Genomic DNA, 12,676 nt, shown 5'->3' with positions numbered 1-12,676 from the left:
GCCTTTAAAATTATATTCAGAAGCCTGCTTCTTCTTACCCCGTCCCTTGCTGTTCTTCTGTGAACCACCGTTGCCTCATCCTGGGTGCAGTAGGCTTCTGCCCCCTTATCCTTGCCATCTGTTCTCCATACAGCAGGCAAAGGGATTCTTTAAACATGTAACTCAGCACTCTGCAATGGCTATCTGTCTCACCAAGAGTAAAAGCCAGAGTCCTTTCAAGGTCCTGCATGATTTAGATGCCCCTGTTCCCCACAGTGGCCTCTTCAGTAATCTGCTGCCTCACTCGCATCCAGCCAGATGGACTCCTCACTGTTCCCTGAACATGCCAGGCGAATTTCTGCTTCATGGCCTTCGTACTTGGTGTGCTATCTGCCTGGAATGTTCCTCCCTCAGATATCTGTATGGCTCACCTTCTTGCTGACTTCAGGTTTTTACTCAAATATTTTATAGAGACACCTTTCTCTAAAATTGCAGCTGTTCTGCCACCCCCTCCAAATTTTCTGTCCCCCCTTCTGGGCATTATTTTTCTCATTGGCAGTTTTTACTATCTCAAATCCTTTATGTTTTACTTATTAATTCTATACCCCCTACTACAATTTAACTTTCACAAAGGCAATGTTTTTTAATTTAGCAACAGCTTCTCACTTCCTTCATCTCCTTACACAGTACAAGTCAGACTTACATTTTAGATTTAATTAAACATTGTTGAATGTTTTCACTGTCCTAGCACTGTGTCAGGCACATTTGCACTTTTAGTTTAATTTTCCCAGGTTACCTTTGACATAAACATTGTGATTCCAATTTTGCAGATGAAAAACCAGGATATGGTGTCTTTTCTACAGATAATCATAGATAACGGAATGGGGCTTTAAACTCTAGACCTCTAATTGCATGTTATGTACTTTTCTAATATGCCATGCTGTGGACTAATCCACTTTTAAAAAAATTAATTAATTAATTATTTTTGGCTGCATTGGGTCTTTGTTGCTGTGTGCAGGCTTTCTCTAGTTGCAGCGAGCGGGGGCTACTCTTTGTTGTGGTGCGTGGGCTTCTCCTTGTTGCAGAGCACGGACTCTAGGTGCGCGGGCTTCAGTAGTTGTGGCTCACGGGCTCTAGAGTACAGGCTCAGTAGTTGTGGCACACGGGCTTAGTTGGTCCATGGCATGTGGGATCTTTCCAGAACAGAGCTTGAACCCGTGTCCCCTGCATTGGCAGGCAGATTCTTAACCACTGCACCACCAGGGAAGTCCTGAGTAATCCACTTTTAAAAGAATGAGTTTGCTTTTGAAAGGGGAATTGAAAAGCACTGTCCTTGTCTGTCCTTTGCCATCTAACTTCTCACCCACCCCATCTTCTGTCTTATTTCTCTGTAGCACTAAACTCAGCCACTACTGAGGACATTCCATTCTCTTAATCAAAATTATAAGGCCCCGGATTTCCTGTGAGTTACCCTCGTTTATTTTACATCTGATCACTTCTTCAAATTTTGAACGGTCATAAAGGCACAAGTCATATCTTTCGGAGAAGGTATTCAAAGATAAGAGCAGTGAGACAGAATAGGACGGGAGAACTTGGTAGGAAGTTCAGGGAATTTCTCTCTCTGATGCTTGAACTAACTCAGAGGCCACCAGGAAACAACAGAGAAGCACTGAGCCAAAAATGAGTTTGGAGCAAAGGGGCTGAGAATATCTAAGAACCAAAGCCTAATCTGAGAGGAAACTGTCTTGGCTGAAGCCCAAGACTCAAACCCAAGCAATTGTATGACTGCAGTGTAAGTAGTAGAGATATTCTTGCTTTCTTTGGCGCCAAAGAGTCTCGTTACTTGTAATCTCATTATTCTTTCATGGTTTAACTTTTTTTCTCTTTTATAAATTTATTTATTTTATTTATTTATTTTTGGCTGCGCTGGGTCTTGTTGCATGCGGGCTTTCTCTAGTTGCAGTGAGCGGGGGCTACTCTTCCTTGTGGTGTGCGGGCTTCTCCTTGCGGTGGCTTCTCTTGTTGCAGAGCATGTGCTCTAGGTGCATGGGCTTCAGCAGTTGTGGCTCGTGGGCTCAGTAGTTGTGGCTCATGGGCTCTAGAGCGCAGGCTCAGTAACTGTGGCATACGGGCTTAGTTGCTCCGCAGCACGTGGGATCTTCCCCCACCAGAGCTCTAACCCGTGTCCTCTGCATTGGCAGGTGGGTTCTTAACCACTGTGCTACCAGGGAAGCCCCATGGTTGAACTTTTAATGTAAACTGTTTGTTTCCCCATCTGTAAAACAAGATAGTGGGGACGGGTGATTCCATAAGAGTGCCTTCAACTTTTAAATTCTGTGATTTTAAGACCACTGCATTATTCCAGTCGATTTTGACTCTAGACCTAGTGATAATTAGACCTCTTTTTTACTGTGTAAGGTTTACTTTAAAATAATAGTTTATATATTAAAGAATCACTGAAGTACTTTTGGATAAAAGTGAAAATGGTTTAAAAATCAGTTTTATTTCTTATTGAGATTGTCAGACAACGTCACCTTAAAAATGACAACACAGACTGAGTGTTCTTCCAAAGTAACTGGGGCTGGAACATCTTCATGGGTTCTTAAATAATGGTGATTTTTTTCCTTAATGTAAATGAACTATTTCATGGCACGTATATATCTTCCAAAAGCAAATCAGTCTTTTCTCAAAATGCTGAACTGATCTTAATAGTTTCTTAAGTAAAACAGAATTAGAAAGGAAATCTATCCGTCCCTAATGGCATGTATTACTTCCAAAGCAAATACATTTCTTTTCCTTACTGTCTCTCTTTGATTGAGACTAGTTTAAATGATGAATTCTTCTCATTTGGCAGGGTTTTTGCAATTTACTTGAAATGTTTCCTAGTATTTTTTCCTCAACTGTTTTTTACACCTTTTCCCTCTTTTTTGGGCTTATCAAAATCTTGCTGTGCCTACTATAATTATTATAAAAAGATTAATAATGAGTCAAGCAGCCAAGCTCATGTCCATTGTGAAAGAATTTACCCAGTTATTTTTTTTGCTTTAAATATGTCCTAAGAGGCTTATTTTCATATTCATATTTGTATCCATTTTTAAATGTTTGCTGAAGTTCATCTGTTTATCAATGAACTCTATGAAGAAAGAAGACATTGTATTATAGATTGATTTTCTCCTACCTTCATAATTAATAAGCCTTGGACACGTGATTATTTAAACAGCATAAGAAAGACAGGGGTACTCAAATTTAAAATGCTTCTTTTTAAAGAAAGCTAGAGAGTCTGTTCTTTAGCCCTGAACAATCAGTGTGTTTCCTGATTGCAGAGTCAGGAAATACTTTACTTTTGAAGCAATAACGGTTATTCCCGGGAAGTTTTATAATTGGCTGCACAGTGATAACATCGACTTGAACAAATGCAGCAAAATTACTGCTGGCTTATCTGGAATGAAAGAGAACTTCTTAAGTGCGACAGAGAGCTAATACTAAGGATTACATCAGTTTGGCATATTCACTGCTCTTGGAGGACGACTCCAAATTTCAGCTTGCTTCCTGACCAAAGGTATCTTTCCTTTGTGCTTTTTCAGTATCCAGACTTCTTTCCCTTGGGTTTGCTTAGGACTTTAAACATCAGTGTGTGGTACTTGTAGAATTTATTTCCTTGTGAAGTCAGGCGAAGTGTAGTTTTTACAATACCATTGGATTTCTTGGAATGTGATAACTAATTATGATAATTAATTAATGAGAAACAACAGCCTGACATCCAGGAATCTAGTGGCAATTTTTTTTTTCTCTAGAGTGAGGAATTGCTTTAATGTCTGAATTTTGATACTTGAGCTTATATTCTTTTAGTGAGATCACTGAAGGTGTAAGGACAGAATACTAGCCAAAGGTGGCCCTGTGCTTTTTCTAAATATCATGAGACATTTGAAAAAAGCCCCATTTATTTTATCGCTTGTTGAAATTGGTTATTGTGTGTCAATGGAAGTGAATAATGTCAATGACTTACAATATTTCTGGCTTAATACTAGAGATGATTTTCCATCTTCTTTTATTTATTATTTTATTATTATTATTATTTTTTGCGGTATGCGGGCCTCTCACTGCTGTGGCCTCCTCTCCCATCGCAGAGCACAGGCTCCGGACGCGCAGGCTCAATGGCTGTGGCTCACGGGCCTAGCCGATCCGCGGCATGTGGGATCCTCCTGGACCGGGGCACGAACCCGTGTCCCCTGCATCGGCAGGCGGACTCTCAACCACTGCGCCACCAGGGAAGCCCCCTTCCATCTTCTTTTAATGTACATTATTTTGTTCCTATATTGACATCAATGCTAAAATAAACCCATAGAAATTTGGATTTAGGTGAGATCTTGTTGAGCATCTTTCTCATCCCTTACTTTACTGGCAAGGAAACTCTAGAAAGCAGAATGACACAAATTCCTGGCAGATCAGGGGAGAGAGAAGAAATCTCTTAATTCCTGGGTAGAGGGATCATTAACTCCCTTTTCATTATTGTTATTTTGTGTTAAAATTATATGCTGCCATACAATAAAAACTTTGCCTTGAATTGGCATTGAATTTTCATCAGACTCTGTGAGACGTAGGCAGATTCTAAGCAGTTGCATTATTCGTAGCCAGAGTACTAATAACTAGAGTACGAACCCCGAGCGTGTAGCTTGAGGTGTCTCCTAGCATCTGAAGACATTCTTGCAACACACATTCACTTCCTAGTTGGGGTGAGCACTGAGCAGAGTGGAAAGCCTCAGCTCTCTATTCTGAGGAGTGCCAGATCTCTCTTGTGTTATCAACAGGAGTTGACTAACCCCATCTCAATCCTGGAGAGCTTTCATCAGGATTCTAGGTGGTTGTTCACTATTTGTATATTTTTGTTTGCTGACAACTGTCACTCAGTTTTTTCTGAGCACAGAATTCTCTCCCAGTGGTCATATGGAAGAACTCTAGTAAGACACAAAATCACCACAACTCAGTCTTTCACTTAGGAGCTTATAGCATTAACGGTAAAGAGAAAAAAAGACGTTGAAAGATGTGATACATGCAAGGAGTCAAATTCATTCAAAAACACATCTAAATCAAAATCTAAATATATGTCAGTTAACACTGTCCTATAGGAGAATAGTGTTTTCCCAAAATGTCTTGTGTATGTGCAAGTACTGGATAGAGATTTTTTTTTTTTTTTAAACCCAAACTCCTGAATTGGTTTCAGGGAAGCATTTTTAAAAAAACTTTTTATTTATTTATTTATGTTATTTTTGGCTGTGTTGGGTCTTCGTTTCTGTGCGAGGGCTTTCTCTAGTTGTGGCAAGTGGGATCCACTCTTCATTGCGGTGTGCGGACCTCTCACTATCGCGGCCTCTCTTGTTGTGGAGCACAGGCTCCAGACGCGCAGGCTCAGTAGTTGTGGTTAAGGGGCCTAGTTGCTCCGCGGCATGTGGGATCTTCCCAGACCAGGGCTTGAACCCATGGCCCCTGCATTGGCAGGCAGATTCTCAACCATTGCACCACCAGGGAAGCCCCTGGATAGAGCTTTTGTGTTTCTCTTGTGTTGCTTCTGATTGATCTCAAATAAATGTCTCAGGAAGTCTTCATGGTTCTCTGATAACTCAGTTTCCCACTGTGGATATTCTACTGTCCTTTCTTTATCAGTGTGTCCCTTCTGGTATGGGCTCTGAGTGTGTAGGCAGGGGCTGTGTATTGTTAACTTACATGTGTGTGTTCCACTTATAAGCAATAACAGAGCTGAATGTTGTTAGATCAGTTTCACAGGCCAGCCTCTTTGCAGGTCATTGAAAGCTGCGTTTAGTCATGACCTGAGAGAAGATATTAAAGGCAACTAGAATCTATGTTTTATGGTGCAGTTAACAATTCAAATTATTGGAAGATTAAATTACCTACTCAGTTTAGTCAAGATGATAAGCTTTGCTTCTATGAACTGGGTCATTAACTGAATTATATTTAGGTATTGAGCTTCTACCTGTGGTCACAGGGAAATGTCCTGTGAGACTATAGGAATTCAGCCACTAATCAGTTCTTCACATAACAGCTCTCCATGAGAAAAAGTACAAACTTATAATATAGAGGAATTGATACAACTAAGGTCAAACTGACTTTATTTTCAGTCTTGATAGAATTAACTCTAATACTCATTAAAATATTTGTGACAAGATCAAAATTCTGCAGGTTCAAAAAAAATCCTACAGATAATATTTCTTATTCTGCACTCCATAGAGACGCTTTGGAAATTTAGGTGCACTAGGGTTGTAAAATCAGATGAAAAGTATTTAACGAAATATGGTTAGTGAGGAAGGAGGGAGCCATCTGTTTTAGGGTTTTGCCTAACCCACGAGAATCATTGTACTTTTTTCAGGGTTGAATGTCTAGGTCAGTCTCCATAGCTTTGGCCCTTGTCAGACACTAAGGCAAAAACAAAATGACAGAGGTCTAAGGTTGTTGATCATGTGTTAGTACAAAGCATCTGACTTCCCTGGAGATATGTCCAATGTTTGGGGTGAGTCATTGAAACTATAGCATTTGGACTTTATTCTTTCATAGGAAATACTCTACTAGCAAGCTGAAAGTCTTGTGATTTTTAAACTGTGAATGTTCTGGCAGTATATCCCAAAGAGTTATGTGAAAGAGAAGAAATTCTGGTTTTAGAATTGGTGCTAGAATATTGGAAGAAATACCTTGTATGTCTGAATGTGAAAGTAACCCTGCATATAAGATGATCTCTTTTTTCCAAAGGTAGAAATTACCAAAAAAAGTTTTTCCCCCCCAGTCCACATATTGAGGATCTACTTTGTACCAGGACTTACTCTAGGCTTTGGGGATACAAGGAAAAAATGTGGGAAAAGAAACAGAAATCACCACCCTCCTAGGGCTTACATTCTAGCAAATCAGTTACACAGAATGTTAAAAGAGGTAAGTGCTATAGAGAGTAATAAAATGGGGGAAAATTCCGGGGGAATGCTGGCTGTGTCAGAGTGTGTCTCTGTGTGTGTGCGTTTTGGTTTAGGGGATGGATGTTGCCTCAAGGTGACATTAGAGCATGGATTTAAACGAGATGAGGAGGGAGCCGTCCAGTTATCTGGGGGCGGACTTGGAGTTCAGAGACCTTGAGGGAGGAGTCTGCCTGGCATGTTCAAAGAGTAGCTAGGAAGCGAGTGGGGCTGGAGCAGAGTGAGTGAGAGAGGGTTGCTGGGAGGAGTAAGGTCAGAGGAAACGAGGTGAGAAGGAAAAGACGAAATCCAGGTCGACTGTCTGACGCTCACATGGAAGATGTGTAGCCACAGTGCACATTTAATCTATATGTATGTCAAATGCAGAGGGTGAGGGCCCTGTAGGACATTGTAGGGATTTTGTCTTTTACTCTTAATGAAATGGGGAGCTTGGAGGATTTGCAGATGAGCAACATGACAAGTTTAAAAAGGAATCCTTTCTACTTTTGAGAGTAGATTGAAGGGGGCGAGGGACACCAGTTAAAAGATTATTGCAGAAAACCAGATGAGAGATAATGAGTTGTATTTCATTTTGTATGAATGTACCATCTTTTGTTCATCCTTTCACTTTTTTCTTCAGTTTTATTGAGATATAATCGACATACAGCATTGTATTTAGTTCAAGGAGTGCAACTTAATGATTTGATACATGTATATATTGCAAAATGATTACCATAAGTTTAATTAACATCACTCACTTCACATGGTTATAGATTTTTTTTCTTGTGAGAACTTTTAAGATCTACTCTCTTAGCAAGTTTCAAATATACAATATAGTATTATTAACTCTAGCCACCATGCTGTACATTACATCCCCAGAACTTATTTATCTTATAGTTGGAAGTTTGTACCTTTTTACTACCTTCATCCATTCCCATTCCTCCCTCCCCTGCCTCTGGCAATCACCAATCTGTTCTCTTTATCTATGAGGTTTTTTTTTTTTTAAGATTCCACATATAAGTGAGATCATACAGTATTTACCTTTCTCAGTCTGACTTATTTCACTTAGCATAATGCCCTCAAGGTCCATCCATGTCGTAAATGGCAGGATTTCCTTTTTTATGGCTAAATAATATTTATCACAGTGTCTTTATCCATTCATCTTTTGACGGACACTTAGGTGGACTTAGATTGTTTCCATGTCTTGACTATTGTGAATAATGCACAATATTGTGCACAATAATGAACATGAGGGTGCAGGTATCTTTTCGAGAGAGTGATTTTGTTTCTCTTGAATATATACGCAGAAGTGGAATTGCTGGATGATATGGTAGTTCTATTTTTAATATTTTAGGAACCTCCATACTGTTTTCCAAAGTGACTGCACCAATTTACATTCCTACCAACAATGCACAAGGGTTTCCTTTTTCCCACATCCTCCCCCAGTACTTGTTATATCTTGTCTTTTTGATGATAGTCATCCTGTCAAGTGTAAGGTGATATTTTATCGTGGTTTTCCCTGACAATTAGTGAGCATTCAGTTGTCGATGAATATTCGGGTTGTTTCCAGTTTGGGGGTATCGTGACTAAGGCATCTATGAATATTTGTGTACAAGCCTTTTTTTTTTTTTTTCTTTGGTACGCGGGCCTCTCACTGCGGTGCCCTCTCCTGTTGCGGAGCACAGGCTCCGGACGTGCAGGCTCAGCGGCCATGGCTCACGGGCCCAGCCGCTCCGCGGCACGTGGGATCTTCCCGGACCGGGGCACGAACCCATGTCCCCTGCATCGGCAGGCGGACTCTCAACTACTGCGCCACCAGGGAAGCCCTGTGTACAAGCCTTTTTGTGGACATACGTTTTCAGGGCTTTCACCTAAATCTCTCGGAGTGGAATGACTGGGTTGTGAGATCTATGTTTAACTCCCAGGCAGCTGCCAAACTCCTGAGGTATCTGGGCCATTTTACATTTCTGCACACAGTGTATGAGAGTTCCTGTTGCTCCACATCCTTGCGGGTACTTGGACTTTCAAATTAATTAATTAAATTTTGGCCGCATTGGGTCTTTGTTGCCGTGCGCGGGCTTTCTCTAGTTGGGGCAAGCGGGGGCTACTCTTTGTTGCGGTGCCCGGGCTTCTCACTGCGGTGGCTTCTCTTGTTGCGGAGCACGGGCTGTAGGCGCACTGGCTTCCGTAGTCGTGGCTTGCAGACTCAGTAGTTGTGGCGCATGGGCATAGTTGCTCTGCGGCATGTGGGATCTTCCTGGAGCAGGGCTCGAACCCGTGTCCCCTGAGTTGGCAGGCGGATTCTTAACCACTGCGCCACCAGGGAAGCCCCACTTGGACTTTTTGATGTTAGCCATTCTAATAGATATGAAATAGTATCTTCCTGTGGTCTATATTTGCATTTTCCCTGATGGCTAATGCTGGTGAGGGGTGTCTGGATTTTAACCTCTTCATCCAGAAAGTTAATTTTAGCCTCATTGTTGAAGCTTTGGTTCCTTTCAGCTGAGGCTCATAATAATTTAATTAAATAATTTATTTATCTCAGTCGTGGTTGGTACCTTAGCATGTTACACTTTACTTTTATATTTAAATTTAATTTTTAACCTTTTGATCCCTTATAATACATTTTAAAAGTACTCAAAGGTTATGTTATGATGATTTATTAAAGGTTGCAGTGGCCTGTATAGTTTCATGGTTTTGTTTTTAGGAAACGAATACATTTAAAAGGAGAAAGTATAAAAGTGATAGAAAATTCCAATCTTATCCTTAAATCACTATGTCCGATAGTGTAATTTAAGTTTATGCTTTATTTTATGTAGGATCTATTAGTCTCTTTATTTTATCATTTAGGATGAGCGTGCATTCTGTGATAATAACAGGTCTAGGTAAACATATACGATCTCTAAATATTCAACTGAAGTGAGGATTTTTGAATTCTGTTCCAGGTTCCCGATGTTATCAGCAGCATAAGGCAGTTATCGAAAGCTGCCATGAAAGAGGATGCCAAACCCAGCAAAGACAACGAGGACGCCTTTTACAACTCACAGAAGTTCGAGGTCTTGTACTGTGGCAAGGTGACCGTGACCCACAAGAAGGCGCCATCCAGCCTCATCGACGACTGCATCGAGAAGTTCAGCCTGCACGAGCGGCAGCGCCTGCGGGTCCAGGGCGAGCCGCGCGCCGCGGATGCCGGCGAGGACCCGGCGGTGTCGGAGGCCCTGGCTCCCGCTTCCCCCGCCGACGTTCTGTCCGAGGAAGGGGATGGCGTCAACGACACCCACCCCGTCTTCCCCGCCGCGCCCAGCCAGCCTGGGCCGTCCAGCTCTCGAGTCGGCTTCCCTGAGCGGATTTTGGAAGATTCTGGCTTTGATGAACAGCAGGAGTTCCGGTCTCGGTGCAGCAGCGTCACCGGTGTCCTGCAAAGGAAAGTTCAGGACAACAGCCAGAAAACGCAGCCGCGGAGGAGGCATGCCAGCGCGCCCAGCCACGTCCAGCCCTCGGATTCGGAGAAGAACAGAACGATGCTGTTTCAGGTGCTGCCCTGGCCGCGTGCTCTCGGGGTGTTTCCCCATTCTTTGCTAGACGGAAGCAGCTGGGCGGCCAGCTCTTCCCTGGTCCTCACTCTGCAAGCATCCAACCTTTCTGTCATATCCCTTGGGAAGCAGATAAGGCAGGTGGAGAAAGACAGCAAACAAAGGAAAGTTGTGAAGGGGTGAGAGGCAGACGGGGAATGTAAGAAAAAAGGGAGCAGGGAAGGGAGAGGAAGAGAGATGCACTTTCAGTACATCACGGAAAGTTGTTGGGGAAATAAGAATAGATTACTCTTAGCATCACCAGCATTTGCCTTAGGTTGATTCTTAAATAAATGTTATTTTTTTAAATGACTGCAAAAAGTCAATCTTATGAAGGGTTTGAAGATGTGAATCTGGGAGCGTGTGAATCTTCATGATGGAGAAAGAATTTTCTAGAGAGAAAAGAAAGAAAAGTCCAGAGACTCATAGGTGTATTTTCAGATGAGAATACACCAATTTACTCTGTCATACAAAAGAGACGGTTAAAGAAACATCACAGGCCTGATAATTTATTAGACCAGTTATTAAAATGATTTGGTGCAAGCTGTATTATAGGTGTAAAAGATGATTCTTAATTCTAAAAAGTAGTTTTTGAAAATGTCCAGTTCCACTTAAAAGAACTTAATTCTTAACAATGCCCTGTAGAGATTCTTTAATTACTCCTCAGCTTTGAAGATTAATTTGAGTTTTCCTCAGATTTGAGTTTTCTTGAAAAAAGGAGTGACTGCCCTTTTATCCCGTTGCAAAGAGCCCCTGAGAAGGAAGTTGCACAGTGTACCTTGGTAAACAGTCCCAGTATGTAATATTTGCTTGATCAGAAGTTCATGGTGGTTTTGTTCTGTTTTGTTCTTGGTAACTCTAGGCATGTAATTAAAGTGTCTATAGTCTTTCCTGTGGTGATATGTTAACTGAGTTTCCTCTCTTGTTTGGGCTACTGGATTTGTTCTTTTTCTTAGCTAGCCAGAGTCCATGTTGTTAATTTTTTCTAAATGGTTGTTTATTTAAAAAATTTTAAAATTTATCTGCCCAATTGCAAGTATATCTTTCTGTTGATCATTTGTGAGAAAGTATGATTATAAATTGTAATTAAATACTTAGTATTTTTAGAAAACATAAGGTGTGGAAAGGTTGCATCTTTTTGAAAAGAACAATTTCTAATTTGGAAAAAAAATGGTTTCTTGTAAATTAAGACCAACTTAACTTTCATGATTTCTAGATGAAAGGAAGAAATGTTTTCAGACAGCTGATAATTGGGGTTGTAGATTTGGTTGGATTGGATGTGAATCCAATGTGAATATGTATGTCTGGGATACAGCATTTGAATCTGTATTATTAGTCAAATATTTAACTGTAAAGTAATATGTTAGGTTCTTGATAAGTTGAAATTAAGTGGAATAATTTTATTTTTAAGGTTGGACGGTTTGAGATAAACCTTATCAGTCCAGACACAAAATCACTTGTGCTTGAGAAGAATTTTAAAGATATCTCTTCTTGTTCCCAGGTATGTACTGAAGTAGATTATAGTATTTGAAGAAACCAATTAAAGCTTGTTTCTAAATTAACAAAATAACTGGGCTTAAACCCCTTCAGATTTTATTCTTAAAAGCATTTCTTAAGTAGATTTGTCTTAAACTAAGAGTGTTCATGTGCTTGGGTCACTGCCAATAAGAAAATCCTGTCCAGGTTCCTCATTATCATAATCTTGTCCTCACTTTCATCAACCCTGTTTCCTGGTGTCATGGAAGGAAGTTTTGGGGTGGTGAGTTCTTTAGAAAATATCTTCACAGTTAGTGTTCCTCAGCATCTTGAGCAGTAGGTCTTGTGGGCATCACTGAGTCATGATTGCTCTTTATATTGTAGTAGGTAAAAAAAAGAACTAGTACTTTCAAGTTTATACATGTAAATGCTAAAGTTTGAAAAGAAGGTTTTGATATGTATCTTTGTCCTTTTACTTATTTTTAATTCTCATATTACGTATTTGAAAGTTTAAAAAATAATCTATACAACTATGTGTGTTCAAGATCATATTAGGCACAGTGTCCTAAGTACCATAGTAATAATTTAGAATATCTATATAATTGTTAGAGCTACCTAAATGTATGGCAAACCTAGAAAGAATTTCCGAAGATGTTGGAGCAGAGGGAGTACCTAAAGCTGAATATGGGAAAGTTA

The 12,676-nt window shown here is 40.5% G+C and overlaps 1 protein-coding gene across 1 annotated transcript in view; it reads left to right on the top strand.

Annotated features, from left to right (window-relative positions):
* The first annotated feature begins 3,453 nt into the window (after positions 1–3,453).
* The window catches only part of TBC1D4 (TBC1 domain family member 4), an 88,591-nt gene continuing 79,368 nt past the window's right edge, over positions 3,454–12,676 (top strand). Inside the window, exons 1-3 of the mRNA XM_059995632.1 lie at positions 3,454–3,538; positions 9,878–10,465; positions 11,916–12,005. Of these exons, the coding sequence (XP_059851615.1) occupies positions 9,923–10,465; positions 11,916–12,005 (633 nt within the window). The 5' untranslated portion in view covers positions 3,454–3,538; positions 9,878–9,922. The remainder of the gene's footprint in view (positions 3,539–9,877; positions 10,466–11,915; positions 12,006–12,676) is intronic.

This window comes from Delphinus delphis, chromosome 18, assembly GCF_949987515.2.
Source record: "Delphinus delphis chromosome 18, mDelDel1.2, whole genome shotgun sequence".
Taxonomy (NCBI): domain Eukaryota; kingdom Metazoa; phylum Chordata; class Mammalia; order Artiodactyla; family Delphinidae; genus Delphinus; species Delphinus delphis.
Note: the sequence above shows the minus strand (reverse complement) of the source record. Positions and strands in the feature narration are given on the sequence as shown.